The 27,323-nt window shown below is 37.1% G+C and overlaps 2 protein-coding genes across 7 annotated transcripts in view; one reads left to right on the plus strand and one right to left on the minus strand.

Moving 5' to 3' along the window:
• Positions 1-15,085, plus strand: part of BLNK (B cell linker) — a 96,389-nt gene extending 81,304 nt beyond the window's left edge. Inside the window, 14 exon segments of the mRNA XM_035540882.2 lie at positions 30-58; positions 348-443; positions 1,273-1,315; positions 3,707-3,734; positions 4,036-4,108; positions 4,467-4,497; positions 5,584-5,626; positions 6,401-6,479; positions 6,936-6,967; positions 8,915-8,994; positions 12,100-12,183; positions 12,952-13,087; positions 13,090-13,106; positions 14,394-15,085. Coding sequence (XP_035396775.1) covers positions 30-58; positions 348-443; positions 1,273-1,315; positions 3,707-3,734; positions 4,036-4,108; positions 4,467-4,497; positions 5,584-5,626; positions 6,401-6,479; positions 6,936-6,967; positions 8,915-8,994; positions 12,100-12,183; positions 12,952-13,087; positions 13,090-13,106; positions 14,394-14,513 — 891 coding nt within the window. The 3' untranslated portion in view covers positions 14,514-15,085.
• Positions 15,086-20,768: 5,683 nt separating this feature from the next.
• Positions 20,769-27,323, minus strand: part of ZNF518A (zinc finger protein 518A) — a 41,055-nt gene continuing 34,500 nt past the window's right edge. For 5 of the 6 annotated variants that reach the window (XM_035556665.2, XM_035556497.1, XM_050711872.1 and 2 more), the window contains one exon: positions 20,769-25,570. In XM_035556665.2, coding sequence (XP_035412558.1) covers positions 20,816-25,450 — 4,635 coding nt within the window. In that variant the 5' untranslated portion in view covers positions 25,451-25,570 and the 3' untranslated portion in view covers positions 20,769-20,815. Of the gene's footprint in view, positions 25,571-26,171; positions 26,433-27,323 lie in introns of those variants that run through there. The other variant, XM_035556427.2, reaches the window with a different exon arrangement.

Below are 27,323 nucleotides of genomic sequence, written 5' to 3' on the forward strand. Positions count from 1 at the left end.
TAAATAATTTGGTTCTTTTTCTGTTAAAGGAAAAACCTTCACCATCACCAGCAACCAGGTAATTCATTGATATGAGTGTTTGTGCATTATTTAAAGCTTGTCAGAAAATATATTTTTCTCATCTAGATGCTATTTATTTAATAAATCTCCTTACATAGATTTTCTGCAGAAAGTTTGTCATCCATTTCAATGTTCTATAAATCAAACATAGCACATATTAAAAAGAAACATCTCTTAAGGGTACTTTTTAGAATTTTGAGGGTGTTAAGGAGGAGAAAGTAGTAAATAAAAGGGTAAGCACTCTGTTAAATGCAGTTTTCCTTTCTTAATTCATGTTTTATTATTAGGTTCACTAAGCCACTTCCTTCTACACCTGCTCAGAATATAGAGCACTCCCATGTGCACAGCATTACCAGAGAGTCACCTAAGTTGGATACTCCCAGGTAAGTTAACAGCAGCTTAAATTAATAACAAATACTAGTGGAGTCAAATTTTTCTACTCTGTTGTGTAGCTTTCGGACAATAAGCAGTCGTCAGGACATGCAAATAGCTAGGGATGTTGGGACAAGTTAAGAATGAAAGTTCCCATTTCCTTGTCAACTTCTGTATTCAAGCCAGTTTGCCCAATGGGTACTATTTTTTTGAATAACCTTGTAGAAATCCAGTGCAGGGGTAAAACATCTCTGCAGACTTGTTTCAAGTTCTACTACCAGTCTCTGTGCCTTTGAAACAAGATGTTTTTGTAGTGGATGGGGGCATGGGATTGCTTTTAAAGAGGTTGGATGCAGTTGGTAAATCCATGATTTATATTCCAAGTCTCTGGATGAAAAGTAGTAAAAGAAACTTAAGTAAGCAACCTATTTCATTCCTGTGTACCCAGAAATGTGGCAAGCTGCATGGAAGCCAAGAAGCTGTCTCATCCCTAGGATGTCGCTCTACAAAATAGGCCATATGCCCCAGGAAGAGCAGGTGGCATCCACTACACTGTGTTAGTGTTTGGTGAGGTCCTGTGCAGAGCTGCAGGGGACCCAAAGCCCAGGACAGAAGCTCTTCTGGAAGGGTTCCACACTAGGGCACAGCATCGCAGCAACCACTGCAGTGGTATGAACCTGTGACTAAATCCATTAACTTGAAGACCTCTCTAGATCTTGAAATGCATATCTGAGCCAATCAGTTGAACAAAACCAGAAAAACTTACTGTGTATTTGTAAAATATGTATAGGTATATATATGTAAAAACATAAACAAAACCTTACTGTTTATATTTTCCAGAAATGTGTTGCCTCTTCCCAGAAATCGTCTTCATCAAAAAACAGTGAGTAAATAATGTGCCCATATAAAGAATGTGTTAAATTTCTGCTTTTTTGTGGTTTAAAGTTCTTTTTATCAACTGAATTAAATAACAGAAACAGATGACTTTGAATGTCAGATTGATCTAATATTATAAATATCACTATTAATTTTTTTGGACAAAAGAGGTACATTGGACGTCTATATTGGTCTAAGAAAAAACTTTAAATGGTATAAAGGCAGGGTATAAAAGGTATAAAAGTATAAAGGCAGTCCACAGAAATAACTTCCTGTACTGAAAAATACCAGCTGAACTGAGAACCTTACTTTCAATAGCAATGGGTGATTTTGCCTGATCTGAAATACCTTCCTTGATCGTGACTCCTCTCAGATGATGAAGGATTGATACTTTCTGAAAACAGATTTTTTTAAAAAAAAAAAAAAAAATGTCTCAGGTGGGGCAGTCCAAGTAACTAGTATCAATTGAAAATGCAGGAGTAATTACAAGCTGGGAGTTCCTAAGTCTGTGTTGAAGTCATTCCTCTTTTTCCTCTTCCCTTGTCCCCAGTCTGTCCCTTTCACTGTGCTGGAGCAAAGGTTTTATGAAGATAGTTGAAATCTTACCCAACTGCAGCAAGTGGGCAAAAACATAAAAGGTTCTTTTTTGGCCAGATTAGTTCCATAAATTGTTGTGCACCATAGCTATACTAACAGCTGTGCTGGTACAAGAGAGGGTGTACATGAGGAACAAACTAATAAGGAGCAAGGTGACAGTAACTGCAACACTGTCTGTGCTAAAAGCTGTGTGCAACAAATTCTGTCCCATCACAGTGCTCTGAATTGTCTTTATATAAAAAAAAAAAAAAAACTACCAATAACTCCATAAAGAAATTAGACTCTTATAATTTGGAATTTGGGGCCATACCTAAGTTAGATGTTATAGTAACATAATGCATGTGGTATAAGAACATCTTTTATTCTTACTTTAAATCTTTAAATTTCTAGATATATTAAGTGTTTGTGTTTTTTGCTCACACACACACTTCTACAAACATCAGCAGTAGCATTGTAGTTTTCCTCCTACCTGATCACAACATTGTTACGGTCTTCCAATTACTTAAGTCTACATTCTAGAAGATGTTGAACAACTCCTGAGTGGTGCCAAGTTCAGGATTTCTCTTTTATGGTTTCATTTCCCAGCTTTTCTTCTCAATATAAGATGAGGGGAAAAAATATTTTTTTTGATGGGAGAACGTTGGACAGAAATTTCCTTCTCTGATCACAAGAATACTCCTGCTTCAGAACAGCCTTGAGTGCCATATTGCAGCTGAAACCCTCTCCACTAATCCATTCTGCTTATTTCTGAGACAGCTATCACACTATCTTTGCAGAGATTCCGGGGAAACAATCATTTTGGCAGGGCCACACTGAGTTAGTTACAGCACCAAGGATGGGGCTCCCAAACAAACTCTCATGTGTACAATGTGTGTAATGAGGTACTTGTAGTTACCCAGTTTTGCACAAGGATCAGCCTAGGACAGAATTATGCAGTCTGGTTCAAATGTTTAGGTCTTTGCTTATTTTATAAGTGGCAAGCCCTTACAGTTTTAAAGAAAAACACAGAAGTGTGAATTATATTTCTGACTGACCAGGCACTCTGACAAACAAAAACAATAACTGAAACATGTCTTACTGCTCTCATTCAGCTCATTCTCAACAATAACCTGCACTGATCATGTTAATAGCACTGTAGCCCTCATTCCTCTCAAAGGCCTGGGCTGACTGGGAGAAAAAGTCCTCCCCATCTTACTCCCTCAGCTGTTGGATGATGGATTACACCTCGTCAACCAAAAAACGGATGCATTTGTAACCAATGTTAGTGAAAAGCCATTAATCTGCACGTCCAGTGGATGAAGATGGACAAATTAATAACTGGTGCCTGTTGGAGAGGTACTTCTCATATGGGAGTCTGATTCCTTAAAGGACAATATCTGGGAGCCAATAGGAAGTATCTACAAAAGAAGCTAAGAAATAAGTTGGATCACTGGGGTTCTAGGATGGTGAAAAGACAGTCCACTGCACTCACTACCCTCAGTTCAGTGCAAAACGTCTGCTGCAAAATTTTAGCTTTCCATTTCAGAACTGAAGCATGAACCAAAAGATCTCACTGCAAAAGTCTGCATACTATAAGAAATCCTAAGCTTATTGTAATGTTCAAAATTGGTTTGCTATTTTTTTCAAACACCCTAATAGAAGTTGATGACAAATATACTGTATGTTATATGCATTCTATACAAATCTATTTCTTAAAATTATGACAGATTTCCAAACCCAGATTATTTATGCACTTCCTCTTTAAAAATTATTTATTTTTCTAATTACTTCTTGTCAAATCTAACACATTTTTCCATTACAGGACCATGAAGCAAACAGTAACGATGACAGTAAGTATTCTGTACTGAAAACATTGTGATATGAGCAGGATTTGTTGTCAACGTGTTATCAGTGACCTTAATATACCATGTAGTGGAGAGTGTCAGTGTAGATTTGATCTGTATCAGTCAGCAATAAGCAAGAAATGTTACTGAACTATTTTCTAGTATAACTGGAATGAAAACATGTCAAGAAAAAATTAAACCAATGGATTTTTATTTTTTTACTTTATCTCACTGAAAAGCAGTGAGGAAACCCCACTGTTCAGATAAAGCTAATACTGCATACTAAATAGTTCGTATCTGTTTCTAGATCATAGCTTCAGTAACACACAAGAATCCAGATTTCCCACTGGAGCAGCTCCATCTCCATTACCAAGGGTCCTGTGAGTAAAAAATATTAATAAAACTACTTCTTTGATGGGGGTGGGGTTAATTACTAGGTGGATAGGTGTTAGCTCCTAATACTTTACTATGGCAATCAAAATTCAGGAGTAATTTTCATTGCTGTTTGTGAAAGCTACGCAGACTAGGTGAAGGCAAACTATTCTTTCATTATTTCTGGAGGAATATTGCTTGCGTGCCAGTGCCATTGTCCTTCACTGCCTGCCACTGATGGCAGATGCCGGCTGGCTTGCTTAATTTAGTCACATACCACAGAAATGGCATGCACGTGCTTAGTTGCTAAATTAATTCCATGTATCTGCAAAGTAACTCTACTCTTTTTTTCCCTCCAATCTACAGAAAGAAAACTTCTAATGCAGTAAATCCAGCAGTAAGTTGATTTGTAATTGCATAATTAAATGATAATTTTACAGGTGATTTAATTTTCTTGCAAAACTCAATGTGATCATGAATTTGGTTTAAAAAAAAAAAAGCATAGAAAGAATAGGAGAAGAGAGAGATGATGAAAGGAAATACTTGGGTGCAGTTACATGAACTAAGCAAAAGTGAAAAAGCTCAAGTAGAAGAACATCTAGATTAAATGGATATTTGGGTTCAATGCTCTAGGATGTAACAATAAGCACATACTACAAGGACTGAATAAAATGAGAAATAAATGGGAATATGGGCTGCTCAGAAGTATTCCCTGAAATGTACAGGGCCTGCATATGAAGCACATGGATTTATTGTAAAAGTGATAGATCAAGAAAGATGCAAGATGATACCAGAAATTCACTTTTTTTTTTTCAATAAGTATTTCATCATTAGGAAAATATCCCCAAACCTCTTGTGGAAGGAAGGGAGAGAAACTGTTGAAATTTCCAATTAAATTAATTTGGAAAAAAAACATTTTGAAACTGACAGTTTTTTTCCCATTTTGAATCAATGATGATTTTAAAAAAAAAAAAAAAAGAAAAGGAAGGCTGGCTAAATCTTTACTGCCAGCTAATCTGATAAATTAAACTTCAGTAAAGAAAGAGAAATGTGTTCAGACATCTGTAAACATAGCTTGACAAAGATGATAATATTCAAATGTTGATTCAGAAGTATTTGGGATGGACTTTTCATTTTTGGACTTAACTTGAGAGCAGAAAAAGAACCATAAATTTACTAATTGGAATAATCATTTAAAAAAAAAAAAAGCCTTGAAGCACTCATCTCTGAATTTTACTTTTGTCCATCTATTAGTACACACAAACTGGGATTCTTTCCAAATCCACTTCACAAAATTCCAGGCTTCATTGTCATACAACTAGAGATTCTTCACAGAATGGCCATGCCCCTCTCTCCAAATCTCTCCAGGATGCTGTCAATTTTAAATGTAAAGTGGTTAACAAAAACTATAAAAAGATGAATGTTTGCTGTAATAATGATGTACCGCTTAATAATTATTTGATTTCCTTGTGTTTTACTGCAGAAACCTTGCTTACCTTCCAGAGACACCTCAACTCTAAATGAAGGTAAATTTTCTCTACTACTGTGAAAAAGCTGACTTTTATCAGAATTTAATTTTCTTTTATTAAAAACATGAAGCGAACAACATCACATTAAATTTATATTTGTTATTTTAGGGGGGAGGGTAGTTTTAGCAGTTTATAACTGGATCTGGCCAGCCTTAATTGCACTGAGCATCATTGTTTTCTAAAAGCAATTACAATAACACTGCTGAGGTTACTGGCAGTGCAACGCACGACATAATGTACCAGCAATGTGCCATATAGTCCTCAAAGTGGAGAAGAGGGAAGGGAGGGGAAGTGCGAGCTCATCATTCTGAGCTCAGCAAGAACCACCTCACACAGAGCTGACTGCTGGCAAGAGCCAGTCCTTCCCTGAGACACAAAATGTGTCTCGTCTCTGTGCAAGGCAGCAGCTCCTCGAGGCCAAAACTCAGCAGGAGCTGCTGCCTAACATGGATGAGATGGAGCCAGCCAGCCACGCTCTTGTAGGCAGCCTGCCCCAGCGTTGTCCCTTGTGTCACACAGCTCGCCTCTCAAAAGGCAAGTCTCCCACTGAGTTCCTGAAGGCATCCAGAGCGCAGCTATTTGCCTATAAATTTGGTGGTATGCCACTAGTCAATAACAGAAGTAGCAGGATGGGAAGTGTCCATGTAAGAAAATCCTCTGAAATGATGACAATAACAAAAGAAACCCTCCTTTGACTACTGGGACTTTCTTATCAGGGACAATATATTTCTGAAGAGATGTTGACTCTAATTTGTTTGTCCCAAACTACAGAAAAACCTACAGCAGCGGAACGACGACGAGGTTCCAGCCATGATATTCCCCTTCCACCCCTTCCAAGTGGTGCCCAAAAGTAAGATCCTTTTTCATCATCTTTTGAGTATTTCAGTGCACCAGCTCCTCCTGCTCAGTCTGAATACAGGTGTGTAAAGTTCAAAGGATAGCACTGTGATGGTTTTCCTCTGCAACCTTCTGTTGCTTTTTAAAACTCATTCCTTGAAACCTCACAGTAGCAAATAAATTAAGTAAACATGGCAAGTACATCCAAATACTATAACAACCACAAAAAGCATGGGAGGCTTTAAACTCTAATTAGGTGATAGAGGTTTAAATCACATATTTAAATTCCTAACTGTCAGTACTAGTGGGATATGATATTTAAAATACCTGCACCTGTCCCTTATCTGTCAATGGGCAAAGGGAGGAGATGGAACACATTCTAATTTTGCAAGCTCCAAATACACAGTTTTAATACTTTCAGAAAAGGTAGCTTTCAGACCTTTTTGTAATCTCTCAATATTTATTTCAGATCTTTGCTCCAAAAGGCCTCAATTCTGCCAAGTAAGTATTGTTCAGATTTTGAGTTAAGATGTGATTGATTTGTAATTTCAGATTAATCTTTGAATTAAGATTATTTCAAGATGCCATCCATATTCATTAGTTTAGAATTAACATTTGGTCTCCGTAATGCATACAAAGCGGAGATCGGGTATAGCTCAACCAGTAAAATTAAGGGATTGCGTTGGGTTTATTGTCTAAATCAATGGAAATTGGGTGCCTCACTCCCATTTGTTACTACTGAAAATTTCTACTAAAGGCAACTGGGTCCCATCATAACAAAGATTCCATCCATCTTCCTTGTCACAGAAGAACCCCAATTATGTTGTTTCTGGGCTGTTCCAGGCTTCTGTTGCCTAGAAGCCAGACAGATTTTTATTACATCCAGCCACTTATTCTTTCTCTACAGTGGGAAAAGAAAGGGTATTTTTATAATGGCAAATGCTAAAGCTTTTCTTTAAGTAATACTTTCAAGACGGACTTGGAGTTTCAGTTTACAGCTAAAAACAAATTAGGCAATGTGTATACAGACTCTTTTGCACAGAAGTGTAAACTATGTCTAATATTTCTCTAGTCTCTTGTTAGCATACATTTGTCTGACCTTCCTACCAGCCCCTTTCCGCACATATTTCAGCATGAACATGTCTTTCACGCTGTAAATAGATGATGAGAATTGCACATAGCAGTCTGCATATGGTGTAGCTTATACTCTTTACACTGCTTTTAGTATTTCTGTCTATTTCTTGGAAATGGCTGCTTGTTGTATGTTGCAATTACATCTTCTGTGCTATGGAAACATAAGAATGGTTCACGTTCATCCAGTAGTCTGCTCTCAAGTTCTGTCTGCCCCTGTCACACAACTGATGTGCTTCACTTTGTAGCATAAATTTTTATTAATCCCTAAAGTGTAACTCAGTTCTTCAAGGTGCTAAATGATGCACTAATTAGCAAAAATTTCTTTAACGCACTCTTACTGCAGACAGCTCCATTTTTGTTTCTTTCTTTCTCTATTTATTTATTTATTTTACAGCTAAGGGATCTCTTATTTTAATTTCCTTTTGTAAAGTCTAATAAGCCTAACTTTTGGCAATTCTTACTTATTTGTACAGTGAATTTTTCAGCTGTAGCTGGTCAGACAAAATTTGACAGAAAAACAAAATTCGTAATCTTTAGTAGCCTTCTTCAGGTGATTATTCATTCATTGAGAGCTGAAACTGTTTTTACAGTTTCTCTTCTCTACTTGGAATGCAACTTGGAATACAAGATATTTGTATGTTTATTACAAATAACTTCTAAAACTATTTTAAACACACCTTTGAGATTTCCTGTCCAACTAATTTTTTTTGAGTCACTGCATGATCATTATGATTAGGTCCTGTATAACACTCATTGCTTTCTGAAACCAGAATCTAAATCAGAATTATATTAGTGAAGATTTGTTAAAGCAGTCTGCAAAATATCATGTCCAGGAACAGTGCTAACAGTCCTAGTAGCGTTTTTTTCCCCAAGTAAAACAAACAGAAAGTAAACCTTTCATAATGACAGAATATTTTCTACAATCATCTTCTCTCTGTGCACTCAGTAATAGTTTTCCACTGTAGGTACTTCTGTCTGGTAAAATAGCACCTTGATAAACAATTATCTATACTTATTTCCCATTTCTCTATCATATCATTAATATGCAACACTACTCAACCAGCTTCCTTCCAATTTTTAGATTTTTTTAAAATTCTTTAACATCTGTGCTTCAGGCACAATAACTATTTTCTACTGTGCTTTGCTATCACAATTGTAATTAAGCTTCATAATGTTTCATACTAGTTCTGCTTTGCCATTTTGCTGCCTAGAGTTCTTCCTTTCCAGATCTTTCACAGTCCTCATAACAAACCCATTTCTCACAGTAAAACAAAGCATACTTTGAAAACTTATGCATGTCTTTCTCTTTTCTAGAAGTGGCAGAAGCTGCAAACCGTTCTCTGGGTACTTCCCCTCATGGCAGCATTTCATCCATTTCAAGTACTGCAGACCAGGTATAACATCAGCTAAGTTCATGTTGCACAAATTTTCTTATCCTTTACTTTAAAATAGTATTTCCACCTCTCTCTAACAACTGTACTCCTTTGCTAAGGACATGCATATTCCTGTTTGCAGTGAAGATTTTCTATGTCACAAATCATCTACATGTTGGCTTTCAGTCAAAAATGCTTAGAACATATAGCATAGGAGAGCTTTGACAGACTGTAGAAAAACACATAAATGGCATTTTACCAAATCTTGGCACTCTACCAGTCATTTAAAAAAAAAAAAAAAAAAAAGCTGCTTTGTTTAGCTAAGTTTCAGGTCTTCCTGACTCTCCAGTTTGTAATAATTCAATGCCATTTGAAACAATGAAACCTGTGATGATGTACTTCTGTCTAGACGGCTGTGAAGAGCTTATAATTTGCCTACTGTTTTCTAATGTATAGCTGTATATATTGTGTCCTGAAACAAAATAAATCACATCAAGCTGATACAATGAAGACATCTGCAGCTATTAGCATTAGCCTGCACAGATGCGATGTGCTAAGAAATCCTAGAGACTTCTAGGATGAAATGGAGATGGTTCTGCTGACTAGTCCAACACAGCAGAGTGCAGAATTACACTGAAGAACATTGCCCTTTTTCCTTGGAGTTTGGGGTGTCAGCAAAGTTTTAGGGACCCAGAAGGAAATCAGTGATGTCTTGGAGGATGCTGTGGTGCCTCCCCCTACATGTTCTAGTCTCTCCCATGTCCAGCTCTTTTAAACAGACCTCTTCTCATTACAGTTAATACTGTTAGTTTTATGACCAATTCTTTTTTTCTGTGTTTTGTTGCAACATTAAGCTTTGAATAATCTAAGCAAAAGAAAAGTTGTTTTCATTTCAGTGTAATTCCCCTTACTCACATTTTGGATGAAAGGAGACCACAAAATGCAAGAAGCCATTCTTATTAGCTTAGTTGTCACGGACAAGGTAGAAATGTTTCTGTTGATTGCTAAACAAAGGCCTGTTATGTAGAGCCAATGACATGAAGTGTTCTAAAACCTGACATGACAAAGATGATACAACAGGGAAGGATACAAAGGACTTGAACTTCTGGAACAATTTTAGCAGTATGTCATACTGGATATTTATTATAAAAAAAAAAAAAAATAAATGCTTTCAAATAAACAATCCAGTAGACACTGAAATAAACAGCTTGTAACAATTACATTTGCAGCTTTTATGTAACAGCCATGGGCAAAACCAAAGTTTAATAAAACATCCATTTTGTTTAAAAAAATAAGAAATTAAAATTAACTGTTGAAGTTAGTGTTGTTCTCCCACCAACTATTAACAATGATATTATTGTTTGCTGTAGCCTACTGCACAACACAGGTGCTTACAGACTTGATTCTTGCTTATAAGGTTCATTATTTGTTTGGTTCACACCCAAACTTTGGCAGCAGCTCTCTGCTGCCAGACTGTAGCCCACAGATAGTGCCAGGAAGAAATGTTTTGGAGCAGTTAATTCTTTTTTGTTTTGTTGTACAGAGATTGGTTTACTGCGCTCACTCCTTAAGTGGCTGAGTACCACGCGTACTTGCAATTCTTCTCATTATGTCCTTTCCAGTATGACTGGAGAAATGCATGGCAAGAATTTGGAGGTAAAGTTGCATGTTATGGTGTGACCCAATCCATACATTTAGTGCAGTGCCCACACAAAGGAGGCTCTGCTCCCTCTTCACTGTCAACTCCCCTCCCAGCCACATGCTTCTCTGGTGTTCTGACCCTGCAGTGAGCTGAACCCAGTTAAACTGTCAGAAAACCAACCTGGCTGTCAAACACGCTGCCAGATTACCAGAGAAAATTATCTTATTGTGAGATCAGGCTAGCAACAAACTGAGCACAAGGGAGAGGCCAAGGCATTCCATTATTGGCAGCAGTGAACCAGCTAGACCAACTCAGCCAGAACACGCAGCTTCATCTTTAATCTCTGTTGTACTGAGTCGACAGATTGCTTTCATAAAGCTTCTGTGAAAATGAATTTTATCATTAACTTGGTTACTATAAAGTTGGAGCAAAGCCATTCAAATGACTGGGAAGGTTAACACCCAGAAGTATTCACTTGGAAATACTCAGGAATATTTCTACAGCCTCTCTGCTCACTTGAGTTAGTTTTTGCATCAACCTTCTCAGCAAGGGCTTTGAGGATTGCTGGTTCTATAACCTGTTAATTCATCTTCTAGCTATTGAAGCCTGATAATGCATAGGTCTCAGGCTGTTTCTAGTCACTCTTTCCTATCCTTTCCCTGAGTATAGTTTCTTTCCATACCTCTCTAAAATTCTCCATTCCCTTTCCTAAACAACACTCCTGTTCCCAAATTTATATTCAATTCTGTAAAATTAGTTAAGAGCACCATTTGAAATGTAAAGATATATTTAGACTTCATCCAACAGAGAACCTGAACTGAATCCAAATCCGTCTCAGTTGCTGAACTCTTTTATAAGTAGAGCAACGACATGAATTCTTCCTATGTTGTGTAGAACATCATCTATTTGTGTTTATTTAATAACAACAAAAGGAGCCAAAGATGCACTTATCCCACCTCCGTACTATCCACATGGAGGCAATTTTGATCATGTTCACAAATCACCCTAAGTACATGTGAAATTTCATTCCCAAAGTTAGCTACCTACCTAATCTGGATGCTATATGGGCTAGGCCACAGCTGAGCAGCATTTAGATTGTTAATGGTCAAATTATTTCTCAACAATTCCTGAATACCCTCTTTAAATTCTACTAGAATATCTTCCTGCTTTAAAAATGCCAAACCATCCTGCGGTTGAACCTGAAGACTCTCCTCAGGGTATGGTTCTCTGTTCTGTCACATATCAGCCTTCTACCAAACATCTGTAAACACTGTTTTGACAGGGTTTTTCCTTTAGCCTTCCAATGAAAATGGTAAATTTAAAATACTAGCCAAAAAAATCTGAATTCAGTGTTTCCTGAAGTGTTCTGTGTTTGATTTCTTCACAGCCGTAATTATTTAGTAGTAACTTTCTCACAAGCCAGATTCTTTATTATTATCATTGTTATGTTACAGATGAAGCAGTCTCTCTCTTTTTCTTTCTAGGATGCTGGTGTTCACAGTAAAGCGTGGTTTGCTGCTACCTGTGATCGGAAAACGGCAGAAGATGCACTGTACAGATCAAACAAGGTAGGTCACTTTTAAGGAATGTCGGTTTTAGGAAAAACTTAAAATTCAAAATATATCAAAAGACAACCAGAAATACTCTAAGAACATCAGTTGTATAATGAACAGGTCAGAATACCATGCCATGCAAATACTGTCAAATATGAAATTATTGTGGTAGCTCGAAGACTGCTACACTGCAAAGCAAGCTACTACAGAGTAGAGAGCTGAGGAAGATCTCATAGATCATGTGCATCCATTAAAATGAGAGGCCAAGGCCTGTGTGTTTTATCTGCACCATTTTCACTCTTGAGATTCCTTCTCCTTAACTTTGCAAAGCAAGACAGTGGGTCAGAGCATGGGGGTTATCACCAGCATAGACTACCACTAGCACTGGACTACAGTGTCAGTAGCTGTAGGTGCTCGTTTTATCAGAGTGCTCCTTATAGCTCTGGAAAAACACCCCTGCTGTGCTTCCTTGCCTACCCACTGCCAGTGATGGTAACTTCATTTCCTAACAATGTGTGTACTCCAACAGACTGCCGCCACTGCCTGTTTATTTCTTCTTCCTTTCTCTGGCTATGATAAAACAGGCAGTAGCAAAGGTGGCACTTAAACTTTTGTAAGCTACTGTTAGACAGTAGGAATATGTGCTACTTCCCATCTCCCACTGTATAGTTTTGTTAAAGGGAGAAAAGGATTTAATACTGCTATCAATGAAAAACGTTACATTAAAACCAAACTAAACTGTTTGAAAAAACTAATAGCTGAATACACGTATTTTCTTTCTAGGATGGATCTTTTCTAGTAAGGAAGAGTTCTGGACAGGATTCGAGGCAACCGTACACACTGGTTGTGTTTTATAACAGAAGAGTATACAACATTCCTATACGATTTATTGAAGCAACAAGACAATATGCACTGGGCAGAGAAAAAATGGTGAAGAGGTGAGATTTTTTTTTTTTCCTAACACTCCATTCAGTTATCTACCTCTTATATCTTACATCTTACCTCTTACATCTTAAGGTATGTTGCAGTATAACCAACAAGATTCTCCATGCATCAAAATAAAAGTATACCCTGTATAATGACTGATCTACCAAGCTAGAAAAAAGTGTAACACCAGCTCTTATGTATTGTGACTAATTAAAACCAGAGACTTAAAATTAAAAAAATATAATAATAATTTAAAACATGCTCATGCAACTGTTTTGAAAAGTTATCAGGATTAAAACTGCAGCTACTAGATAAATTCTCCAGCCACTTCTACCACCTATTTACCTTCTACCTAAGGCTCTAGTTAAGTTTCTTGGCAAATTGTAAAGGAAGAACAGCTATGCTCAAAAAAAAAAAAAAAAAGATAAATAATTGTGCTTTTAATCCTATTTTCACATAAAGAATATGTTAAACTTTAGTTCTAGAGTGCAAAAATCACTGCTTAGCTATTATACCACAAAGATAATTATTCTGACAGCAGCACATAGACTTGGAACCCAAATACCAATAAAAAATTGGTTTTATCACTGCACAGAGGAGGCTTTTGAGGGATGCAGAAGTTGGCTTGCTTCAGCCTAATTATCTGCCTCCCAAGGTAACAGCTTTTAGGTTACAGAATAAATGGAGTAAATGGGCCTGGAGTTAATCTGGCCCTCAAAAAAGGTCAAAAATTACTTTGGGGGGAAAAGATAGTCAGTCCCACATCTCTATTTGGATGAAGACCAAAAGGAAAAGCAACAAGAGCTAGTGGGTTCAGGGTATTAATTTACAGTGACCAGCATTAAAATTGCATGGCTAACACAGGGCCCGTTAATACCTGTCTGTATGATGTTACTCCTGGAGATGGCCAGCACTCAGAGGTGGCTGAACCACAAATGAAGCAGATAGCAAATGGCAACAGTATGTAGCTTGATAGATTAGGGTTATCTGTACATAGTGTCACTTTAATATGCTAGGTAACAAACTCAGTGGTTCAGCTTGTGCAGGCAGCAATCACAAATGGAAAGGAACATGAGATGAGAAAGCTAGCAGCAGTATCTTCCAGTTTCCAAATCTAATCTGTTTATGATTGGAATCAGGACTGAGAGCAGGATCAGTTCTCTTACTAAGAGGCAGAACATCTCACTTGGTAACAGTCATAGTTTGACTCTTCAATATGATGATGCAGTGATCACTGTCAGTGTTACAGCATTAAAGGAAGCCAGCACTACTAATTATTTTTTCTTTTCTCTATCCAGCGCTTTGACAGTGTTGCTGAAATAGTAGAGAATCATCAGCATGCCTCCCTGGTTCTAATTGACAGCCAAAACAACACAAAAGACTCGACAAAACTGAAATACATTGTAAGAGTTTCTTAATCAACTGAACTGCTAAGATGAAGACTGGTTTTAATCATTTGTTTCAACATCCCAAAATATGTGCATTGGGTATTAAAAGAAAGACAACCAAAATGATGGCAAATATTCTTTAAGAACATCTACGGAGTATTAAGAGATGCAGTTCATCAAGTTCAACCCCGTGTCACTTTATCAGAAAAGCGTATTGAACAAGAAGCCAAAGCAGATACACCATCATCTGTGATTTCCATCTGTGATAACATGGATATTGAAAGTGGGGTGAACAGCTGCATACCATGGCCTTGTCCTCTGCCTGCTATTTAAAGAGATATTTTGTGTAGGACATTCTCATTTTAAAAGTGAGAATACCCACAGTGATCTACTCATTCCATTTGTTAGGTTTACCACAGATCACTGCTTTCAGTAATTTCTTTGTGCAGTGCACAGCCCCAGAAGTTAGAGCAACTCAACCTGACGTACTGCTGTGTACAAGCTGAAAATAGGACTGTACTTCACATGAATAAACTTCACAGCAATAAAGCTGTCACTGTTTTAGACTAATGGACATGTTGTCCTTTTCCTCAGCTTTACTCTGTCTCATTAATATGTATTTTCAAATATGCAAATAAAATTAAAAATACCCTGAAATCAATTGTGTACAGAGGCATTACCACGACTTTTTTTTTTAAACATCCTTCTAGCAACCAAGCATCAGTTCAGTGTTGTGGATGTCTTCAATGTATATTTTTGTATGAGCTCCTTCACAAGTTCTGTAGTTACAAAAGCTATTGCTTTTTACAGCTTTAGCATATATACTTAATAGTTTGTAAAGTCTTTTGTCTTCAAAAACTTACTTCTCGAGACCCAAACACATTGCTAAACTAAGTACCAACTCAATTCTTATAATAGGTTTACAGACACACACAAAAAAAAATCAAAGCCTGTTCTATCACAGCGGTTTACTTATTGTATTATTGACAGCAATGTCATTTCCACCAAAGATGAAGTGGTGAAAATTCAATTTATTAATGCATAAATTGCACTGACGAAAACTCTTAGGAACAGTTCTTAATTAGTTCCAAAGGTGTTTTTGTTGGACCTGAAAATTCGATATTTTCCAAAGCCGACACTGTACTATACACTGCATTATACCCTGCTTTTCCTTTTTGTTCCAGATTAGACAGTGTTCTCTAAGATTACCTGCAAGGCATTTAAGGCAAGCTTGAGCCCAGAGTTGTAAGGTATCAGCAAGTCACCTACAGCTATGCTGTAGCTGTACTCTACAACTGCTTCCTTGTGGCTTTGAGCAATTCTTTCTAAAAGTAATGCACCTGTCTTCTAGAAATAACTGTTCACCAATATGGTGATGTTTGGCACATGGCTGCCTACCTTGCTGCATCAGTTTCTTCCCTTTGAAACAAATATAATACTGTAATACTTATCCCATCTGTGATGCAAATGAGACCCTGACAGGTAAGAAACTACGTATACAGACTTTACTGTAGTAAACAAACTTGTGTAAGCTTACTTTACAGTATTATATAAATACTTTCTAGGATGTTGTTCAGTTGTTAGTAATTAGTGTTATACTAGTACTAGTATTCTTAGGACTAGCTTAGTGTGTAGAACATTAAGACTAAAGTCAAGGCCTAAAAATTAACAAAAGGCAAATCTATTAGTCTCTGCAAGCTTAATTTACTCCTTCTATACATATAATCTGATATTAAATACATGAGATGTCATTTTAGAAGGTTACCATTTCAAGCAATATTCACAATGGGAAATACTCGGTGGAAATGCACCCTTTCAAGGTTTAGCTTGCTTTGCATTCAGGCAGAGCCTTTGCCTTATTCACATATTGCACTGCATTTAAACTTATTAATACCACTCTTTGTTTCATCTATGTGATGCTCCTCACAAAAGTCTACTTACATTTTCAGCAACAAAACGAGACAGGGATTCAATAGGCAATGCTTTTCTCCACAAAGCCACTCAGGATGGAGTATGCTGTGTTAAAAATTCTGGTGACAATGATTCAGCAGCCAATGGCAACGTGGTGCAATCCTGTACCTGACCATTTTTCCTACAGCTGGTGTAGGCCAGCTGCTGCCACTACTTAGTGCTGGCAGGTGTTTCCATCAGGTAACAGATACATTAGCCTGACTTCTAAAAGACATAGCAGCATACCTCTCCCCTCCTATTTTTCTGACATTATTATATAATTTATTTCCCAACTAGAAAAACAAAGGAAGAATTAAAACTACAACTAAAAAACTTGGCTTTAAAATGCAATCAAAGCAGAGCAAGTGCATTTTTTTTCTGAGAACTCAGATCAAACTAGCATATTTACTAAGGTATGAAAGAGCAGGAGTGTTGTCTGCCTACCTGATATAGAAAGGAGAATACGGGGAGTACTGTAAAATATTCTGTCAATGTTGCTCCATGAAAGGAGTAAGAACTTGCATTCTCCAAAATCCAAGCATTCAGACATGCAAGTTATAAAACTACACTCCTCCTTCAATCTATAACACCAGCAGTAGAAACAGATTCTTAGGAAGTGTTTAAAAAAAAAAAAAAAATCTCACATGACAACAGCCCTGGAACAAACATTGAACATGAGTTTTTGGTTAAAACTTTGGAATTACTGAAGTAGGGAAACCATAACTTACTGATGAACACATCTTGCAAAGAATACACAATGGGCTAGACTTCAGGCCAAGTATATATTCGCAAAGCATTTTCTCAGAGGAAAGACACTTACTGACCCTGCACTTGCACTTATGTTTGCGTGTCCCAAAACACTATAGCCAAGTTAAGGCTTTCTTATCTTGATACATGTTGCAAACAAAACAATTTAAGATTGCTGTTTTTCACTGCTTAAATTTACAAACTGTCACTCTTCAAATCAAGTTACCCGAACCTCAATTTGTCACATCAGACATTACACGCATTAAATACATGATTAGTTACTATTTTGCCATAAAGATTTACATATTTCAGTTGGTTCACACATGATACTTTGGGATAAATCCTAGCTATGTAAGCAAATAGTGTTGCTTGTGGGACATTTGTAGGATGCCTTTCCCATTTACTGAAGCTAACGAGCAACGTGCAAACATTGCAGGAGTCAGCCAGCAGAAAAGTAGCCTCATATTACGGTAGTTGAACACATTTTTGAAGAACCTACTACTGCATCATCCGCCGCAATGTTGGTCAGATTGCTTAAGCCAAACTTTCTGCTGCTGATCTTTGTGGTCTTAATTTCATGGAAGTCTGAGACTTGAGATTCCTTGAAAGCAGATCTGTAGAAGTGCAAAACTCTTATGACTGCAAATGATGCATTACAGAGGAGCTCACAGGAAAGACTTCTATATTCAGAACAGTACTTGAGCAATGTGTACTAAATAATACAAGGACATAATTAAGAGTGGAAAAAAAATACTAAATCACTGCTTATGAGTAAGTAACAATTCTCTGCACTAAATGTGATGGATGTCCATGGATAAAGTAACACATGGCAATGAAATAATATTGTATAAAGCAACCTTATTTCAGCGTTTGCTAACATTACAGTGCTCTTTTTTCACAGTATTGTTGAAGGTTCTCCGGGGGTGGGGGGGTGGGGGGGAAGTCCAGTCAACCACAGTTGTCACTCTCATGATTCATCAATATAGAGGAAAACCCTCGAACTCTATAGCAGAGCCTCTACCTCAGTGCTATGGCAAAATCCAGAATTCAGAGCTTGAATTTCAGAATTTATGAGAGCAAGCTGAGACACCCTGTAGATCCTTCCTAGCTTAAGACTTTTTATCCTTTCCTAATGCTGCTTATTTCTAACACACTGCCTCACCCCAACACTACAATAGCCTTCTTCAAAGATCCTCACCAAATTTACATCAGAGCTCAAGCCTGCTGTGCAGCACAAAATGAGCTGATTTTGATACAGAACACACACCAACTGCATATTATTTCACCCAAACTACGCTGCCTTGACTGGCTCACATAGTTCAGTTGCATCCCATACATAACTCACTAGCTACAAACTGGCATGGACCTTCCTGCCAACAGACACACCAAGGAAAAAATAAATAAAAGTAATTCTTTCAAAATCATTTTCATTATAACTTTTTAAAATGCAAACCAATTCTAATTCTGTTGCCAGTGACATCCCTAAGAGACTGAATTGTTTCACTGGTAGCATGTCAATCTTGACTTCCACTGTATGGAAACAGGCACAGAAAGCCACCATTGGACTTGCACACAACCTAAAGCTTCAGTGATTTAAGTGACCAGCCTTCTCCAAGTGCAGTACTCAATTTTGACAGTTTTTCCAACAATATGTTGTGAAACTGACTTGCACACCTAATGCATAACCTTCCCATACTTGGGCAAAACTTTGACTACACTTCTGCAGTTGTTGAGCACAGCACTCAGCTACAAAGCCAGAACAGCCACTGCCTACTGAATGTGCCTGCTGACAGCGATAGGGCTGGCTTCAATTAAACCTTGCTGTATTCCTCACCAATGGAAAATCTGGAATTGCACAGGGTATCTTCTATTATATAATATATATATATATATATGATATTATATTATATATATATATATAATATATATTACATAATATCTTCTATTGCACAGGGTATTGCACAGAAGTATCTTCCGCAGCATGTTTACTTGAATAGTGTAGGTGGGTCCCATCACTCCATGCAGCCTCAGGATCACCCACCTGACCTTGCAGAAATGATATCGGTAAGTTATTCAAGGTTTTCATGAAGCCCTTAGGACATGGCCAAGGAAGAGTGACACCATCAACTACAAGGGAAGATGTGAGTTGTAAAGTGCCCCATCTCTGAACCAAACTGCTTGTAAGGGCTAATACGAACACCAGGTGCCATGTGCTAAGGGCACTCCCACTGAATCTAGCCTCTGGGTTCACCAAGAATCTGGAGGACACAGCCTCTAAACATAATAATCACTATGGGCAATAAGGACCCTCAGTCATATACTCTCAGTTACTATAGATCTGATAAGGTCCTCTGTTTATATAAACAGAAACTTTAAAAAAATGTGATTCATATTCTCCTTTCTTTATCCCTAAAACTATAAAGAGGAAACATGCAGGTTCCTGGGAGTATTACCCTACTGACCATCAAAATGAGGACAGAATAGCTGAAGCCTTGGTTTTTCCAAATCCCCAGTACCATAAAAGGTTCATCTGAATAAGCAACAGGAGAAAATGTAATCATTATGGGGACAAATTACATCCACCTGGAATAAAATTATAATTGCACAGGCCATTATGGTGCCTTGCACTGCTGGCCTTCCTACAGGGTTTGTGGTAGACATAGCATATAACAAAAATAGAAGTATTTTCTATAAATGCTCACAGTCATATTCTGAAAAGACAAGTTATAGCAAATTTAATAGGGACAGAATCAATACAGATTAGGAATGTTCACCATTCTGAAACACCATATACATTATGAATATATATATATAGTATATTTTCAACTGATTCAATTCTCAGGCTCACCGTATTAACACAATCGTAACATGTTTTATTAATTTATATGAAAAATACTTCACTAAGAAAGTAGACAAACTGCACAGAAATAGTACAAGTGTCATGTGCATAGCAATATAGCTTAAAGCATTCACATATGGCTTTGTTTAAATGAAACTATTGGGAAAATGGCCCTGTTTGGACCTCTGCTTACACAGTTGACATAATGTAAACTGCTTCACATCTTTTAGGCACTTGCTAAAAATAGTGTTCAATCCCTGAAAAACAAAATCAAAAGCTAACAAGCGAAAATAACAACAAAAATTCCAGGATAACAGCTGTGTAGTTGACAAAAAAAAAATGTTTTTAGTAGTGCATGCACAGAACTGAAAAAAAGGGGGAGGGAAAAAAAAACAATTTCTGTGCAAGAATCATACCAAATAACTGAAACGTATAAAAATATTTACATGTTTAGATTTTTTAAATATGTACAGAACAAAAGCCCTGAAGACTCATTTTATAGAATAAAAATATAGGACAGGATAGTAGTAACAAAAAATAATATATATTTTTTACGGAATTGTATTTGCAGTTAGTTACAAGTTATCTAAACCATAAAGTTCCTTGATGTATCTAAAAGCTTGATGGCAACAGAGAATCTGCTTTTCCTTTTAAAATACAAGCACTTTGCATTATTTTTAAATTTCAGTCACAATACTGAAATACAAAACAACTTGTGTATCATAATTTAATTTGATTCTAAAAAGCTGTGATGCATGATAGTTAAGTTTTATTTTCTTCACTGGTCATCATTACATTACATTAACAAATTCCAATCTCGAGTAGCCTCCATCAGATGCCTCTGTCCGTGTCCTACCCAATTATCCTGATTGTCAAATATTCTACCACAAAACCAGCAGCTAAACTTAGCTTTCAAGGTATTATCAGAGGTAGTTTTCACAATCTGATAATTGTTTTTGCTAGTCTTTTTCAGTGTCAATTTTAATACAAATCTTTCTTTTACAGGGCTAATAGGTTTTACTGTCTTGTGCCTCTTTTGAGAAAGATCATCAGTAGTTACATCCAAATTATTACAGAAGGCTGGCTCCAGAAGCGCTTCAATAGTTCTTTTTGACAATGAAACCTTAAGAACATGTCCCTTAAATTTAGCAATGGTTTTCATTACATTTACAACTTCTGGAACATCTGCATCAGGATGGTTAAGCACAACAACTGGTTGATTTCTCCGAGGGCATTTTACAAGCTGTTTAGAATTAAAAGGAAGTAGTTTCAAAGTCCTCACAGTTTCTTTTGATGCCCTTGGTTTGTAAGGGCCACCTGATTCACTAACAATTTCAGCTTGATTCTTTTCCTTACACTTTCTGTGCAACATTGCTTTCTTTCTTGGAGGTTCGCGGCAATTATCCTTGCATTTCCGTTTGAAATTGTTTCTTTGTAAAACCACAGTTTCTGAACTTTCAGGCCCAGTTTGTTTTAAGCGAGATTTTACTTTTGCCATTCTGTTTCGGGACCTCCATGTAGACTTTTGACTACCACAGTTATTCCTGTTGTTAGCAGTTATTACTTGCGTACTCTCAACAGAACCTTTTCGCAACCACGTCCCTGCAGGTTTGGTAGAATATACAGGTTCTACAGAAGGAATACAACATGCTGGATTAGAGTTTGCCAAAGAGGCATTTGCTGGCATTAACCTACCTGGTAAAATTAAGGCATCATTAGAAGTAAGATTAGTCTGTTTCTGTGCTAGTGCAGGAGTAAGGGACTGCAAGTTATCCAACTGTAGTGAGGGCACTGAGTTGTTCACTGACTGATTGGTATCAGTCAGCGTATCTGAAGAAGTCTTAATTTTCAGCAAAAGCTTTTGTTGCATGGCTCCAGTTTTCTTTGGTTGACAATTTTGACAATGAGCACTCTCCTGAAAAACACTATGTTTACGTACTTCAGGTTTGTTTGGCGTCATACATTGCAGAAAAACTGCCTGCTGTCCATCAGGCAAAAGTGCATAAACATGCTGTTTCTGTTTCATTTCCTGTTGTTTTACTGACTCCACAGAACCAAAGACAGCATCCTGATGCTCTGGTAACACTTTCACAGAAGAAATTCCTTTCATAGATGACTCCGATGAGTTTGTAATTACAAAAGGTCCTTTGAATGATGTGCTGTTCAGTGAGTCATTTGCTGGATGATGTGCTCTCCTACTACAGGAACTTCTTACGCTTCTGAAGCTGTCATTTTTCCGCTCCACTTTTGAAGCTGGTATGGTTATTTTACCATATTCTCTGGATGCGACATTGCCTAAAACCTGAGAACTATCACTAGGGACATTTGCAACTGTTCCAATTGCCCCACTAAAAGTCAGTATCATTCCAGGTCCTTTATTTAAAAGGAAAGAAGCAGGTACACCTTTAGTCACATGACTATCAGATGAACTGGTTGACGGAAGAGATTTTCCTGAAACAACCTGCAGTCCGGGCTGGTTAGCAAGGTGCAAAGGAACAAAAAATCCTGGAGATGACTGAACTAAAACAGTTTTCTTCTGCTCCTGAAGAACTGGAGAAAAACTGCTAGGATTTGGGGTTGGTGACTGTACTTCTTTTACTAGTTGCTGTGTTATGATTGCATCTGTATGAGTTTTAAGCGACGCACCAGCACCTGGAGATCTGGATAATATATCCACTCCCTGTGAATCAAATAATGTTCTGGGTATCTTTCTTTCTCTCCTACAATGCGTACCTTCATTTGTGCTACAGCTTGTGTTCAACTCTCTCTTACATAAATGAAAACCAGCATTAGTAGGAGGCCTCTGAAAACCACATGCGGTTGCTGAGCTTTTTAAATGTGCAAAGGCTCTATTCCCTGTCTCATGACTAGAAAGCAGCTTGTCAGAATGAAGTTTTATGCAGTTATTTGACTTGCTGTGGGATTCTTGCTGAGTAGTTGCTTTCACTTTTAACACATCTTGCAATAACTGGTTTATTTCAGGCGATAAATAATGAGCTGCCTGTTCACTTTGCAATGAGAAAACAGATGTGATTTTAGGCATTAAGACCGAGTTAACAGAATCTGATCCATTTTCTTGGAATTTCTCAGCTACGTTCTCAAAGTCTTGATGTATGTTAGCATCCAAATACTGCTGGCCATTATGCTGGTCTTCCACAAAACACTCTCTGTCAATAACACATTTAGATTGGCCTTTAGAAAACACAGAGTTATTCTTAGTGTTCATGTACCCATAAGTTTTAATATTTGATTCGTCTGATACAATTTTCTCTTGTTTTAAGCCTTTGATTGACTCTGGATATGAATATGAAGATGCAGACTCAATTCTGTTTTGAAAAGAAACTGTTTGGCTGGATATAAACTCTTTAGATTTGTCATCTGTTGACATCCAAAAGCTACACTGATTATCCGAAGTATCCATTTTAGAATAATTATGAAACGACAGCAACCCTTCATTAGAAGAATCAACTGAAGGTGAATAATAGAGATCACTATTTCCAATACCATTGTTCAGGCCACCATGTTGCATTTTCAATTCAGAAAAGAAGGACATTTTCATATGGTCATAGTGAAGCGCATTTGTAATAGTTGGTGGTAATACCTGAGGATGACTTGGAGGACTACAGTTTCCCCATGAGATGTTACTTCGAGGTTCAATTTTTGTCACCTCATCACATGGAGATACAGTTGAGCCCAACTTCATTGGCAAGTGATACGAATTTTTTCCTACAGCTACATTAGAAGGTGCTACAGTTTGAGAAAGACTCCTACCATACAATAAAGAGTTTTGTTTTTCCACTTTTGGTTTTCCTGAAGGAGGAACAGAAGAAAACAAAGGAGAGGGTAATGGGTGAATGGAATTGTTCTTTAAGGTTGACTGATCAGCAACATTTGGTATAGCACCTAAAGACGAACTACAAGGATCATCAGTCTGTATCAAAGGAGTTGTAGAGCCATCTTTAAGAGAATGAGCTTTCTGACCCAACACATGCAAGTTTTGCTTACTTGTAGGTAATAATTTTATAACAATATGTTGCTTTCCATCTACCATTTTAAATCCCATAAATTTAGCACTGTAATTTGCTGGAACAGATATTTTATTGTTTTTCACCATCAATACCGTAGGCCCTGGAATGGCATTTTTCAATAATCCCAGGCTGAAGCTTGTTCCATCATCTGCTTTATTGTATTGTGCAGCAGTAGCAGAGAGCATTCCACCTGTGAAATTATGCTTTTCAGTATACATAATTCGATCTTTTTCTTCATTTGCTTCCACGTCTCTCATACACTGGTTCAACTCATCCAATTTTGGCTGAAGTTTGTTCACACTTCTTAGCACTTGTGAATTTTTTTCTTCAGTTTTGTCACTTCCACTGATTATTTTTTTCCGTCTCCAGAGAGGTTTTTTCGATGCTCCCGTTTTACACCTTCTTAACACAAGCTTTAGTCCTGCTGGAGTCTTCACTATTCTTTTTTCACATTTATCCTTTTCCAGTTGTTCTTTTGTATATAAGTGGTCTCTATGCAAAGATATAATGTGTTTAAAAAGATAATCTTTCCGCTGTGTTCTGTAACTGCAATACTGACAACCAAAAGGAAACACGCTGGTATGGACAACAACATGTTTCTGGAACTCCTCTTTTGTAAAGCTTACGTGATGGCATTTTCCACATTTATAAGGAAGCTCATTATGTCTGTGAATGTGCTGAACAAATGTGCCCACATCCTGGGTAGAAAACACACATTTTTCACATTGAAAGTGACCATTTACACAATGCTTTGATGTGAAGTGTTTTGTCAAATCGAACAAAGTGTACATATGCTCATCATTACAGAGCTCACATTTCACTAAAGTGCTGCGATGGGTGCGTCTATGCTGTTTAAATGACTGAAAGTCATTAGCTGAGAAGTTACACATTTCACAAGGATACAAAGGCAACTCGCCATAGTGTAACAGCTGAAAATGTTTCTGTAGGTCATTTGGGCTGTATCTAACGTTATCCTCACACTTCGTACAAGTGAAATTCAGTATCTTTGCTGTAGTTTTCAGCCCTTCTTCAAATTGCACTTCTGGTATATTCTGTACATGGCTTCCCTCTGAACAAATGGGACTACTTCCATTCACTTTCTCCAGATTTACGGACTTCCTTGCAGTTTGCTGTTTACACTGAAATAGTCTTCTAAATCTATCAACTTCATGTTTCATTAACACTTCATTTGGAATGTTCACTTTGGGTAAATCAATCTTCGCATTCTTTAGTTCACAGGAGACACTGACATCTAAAATTGCTGGTCGAGTCATCATACTTAAAGGATCATTCCCCAGTGCTTTTTCCAAAGTAGTATCCATATAAAGATTATCTGCAGCATTGTGTTTTAACAAATTAATTTGCTTTTTATCATGAAAAAAATGGCCCTTTTCAGATGGCATGATTTCACAGGTATTCCTTTTCTTTAAGTGGATTCTTGTGATTAGGCTTAGTTCCTGCAGCAAACAAGACTACTGTGCTGAGTTATCCTCAGTGTTCAACAACTTTCCCATTTTATTCTCCTGAAATTAGAAAACAAATACAATATTACTTTTAAAACTAACGCACTAATAGAGATATGACCTTTACCAACACACACAAGAAAATAATCACCATGATCATATACAATGAACGGCTACCTCTGGTATCACACAAGGTCTGAAGTAGTCAATGGATAACAGTTAACTTTCATTTCTCACCATGTGTTCCTGGGTATAAATTAATCTTTATGGAACATGGAGTACGACTGTACTCCACATGGATTACCAGGCTCAAACAGGTATGGTAAGCACCATTCTCTCTCTATAGACTTTGTGTCAGTGTTTCTGTAACAGACTACACTGACAATTTGTAACAGCTCAAGTTTCCGCTCCAACAACACTCCTACTTGTCAGCATAAAGTCAGCAGAAATGGAATAGCACCGAAAATCATTTGACTTTGAAAAGTGAAACTGGAAAGGAACAAGAACTGCCTCTTCCCTAGCATTTTCTTACTAAAAACTCTTTCTGTAATAGAAAATTAAGAGCTACACTTTAATAGCAAAAGTAAGTAAAGCATTGGCTGAAATCTGATCAGCAGCTTTCTCTTCGCTATTCCCCTGCCCACCCCGAACCAACACAGACCTGGAACTCATTAGATCATCCTATTTATTCACATTCAAACTGAAAGAATGATCACATCCTCTCCCTCACTGTGATGAAGTCCAAGAGCTGCTTCTAGAGCTCCAGGCCATTATAAGCATCACCACTGAGGTCTCCCAAATATTTTCCCATAGACCTGTGAGAAGGAATTATCTAGCATTAAACACATCGATACCCAACAGAAAGAAAGCAGAGACTAAAAAATAATCCAGGCCATGCTCGTGTATCGTAGTAAGAAAAGCAGAACACGTTTGTTTGTTTTAGCGTACGTTTTATTGCATACCTTCAAAAACACTATTAGCATTTCTACAGGATTCTTGAAAATGATAGGCAAAATACATTTCTACATTTTATGCAGACTTCAACATTGATTAAAATTTAACTAATTGTGCTTTTCAGTTGTGAGACACCCAAGATTTCACCTATACATTTCACATTAAAAAAAAAAAAAAAAAAAAACAGACACAAACACACACACTTTGGGATTATTTCCAAATTAAGCACTTTAGGTACAGGAGATAAATAATATACAAGTATTATATAAAATCAATGACATGTCCTGTTTTACACACAGGAGATTAAAACATGGGATATTGCTCTGCTTTGAATGTTAAGAAAAGAACAACTCATCTGCATTATGCTCCATTTTCACCGAAAGAGTACTGTACTACAATGCTTTGTCTTGTCAGCAGTAAGTTCTTTATTTGATCAGGAGCAACTTTAACTCCCAGATAAAGAGAAAATGACCAAAACATGACTTGAACTTCTTGGCTGAATATTTTTTTTAATACAGAGGTGCAACACATGAAGATTACAGGTTGCATCATGCAATGTGTCATCTTCACAGTAGCTATCTATCATTCAGACTGGAATGCTACACCTTCAAATACTGAAACCTGAAATATTTATACAATTAATGCTATAAAAATTTCAAGTGAATGCAGCATGCTTCAGGGAACAAACCACAGGCTTCTAACACAGGGCCACTATAGTCCTCAACTGGGCAACATTTCCCCAGCTAGACAGAACATTTATGATCAGCAAAGAATCTCAGGTGAAAATATCTAAGCCTGATTTGAGATCTCCTTAAACCACACAAATTACAGTTTAGCTCTTTTATTACAGGGTAGCATG

This window comes from Cygnus atratus, chromosome 7 (assembly GCF_013377495.2).
Source record: "Cygnus atratus isolate AKBS03 ecotype Queensland, Australia chromosome 7, CAtr_DNAZoo_HiC_assembly, whole genome shotgun sequence".
Classification (NCBI taxonomy): Eukaryota; Metazoa; Chordata; class Aves; order Anseriformes; family Anatidae; genus Cygnus; species Cygnus atratus.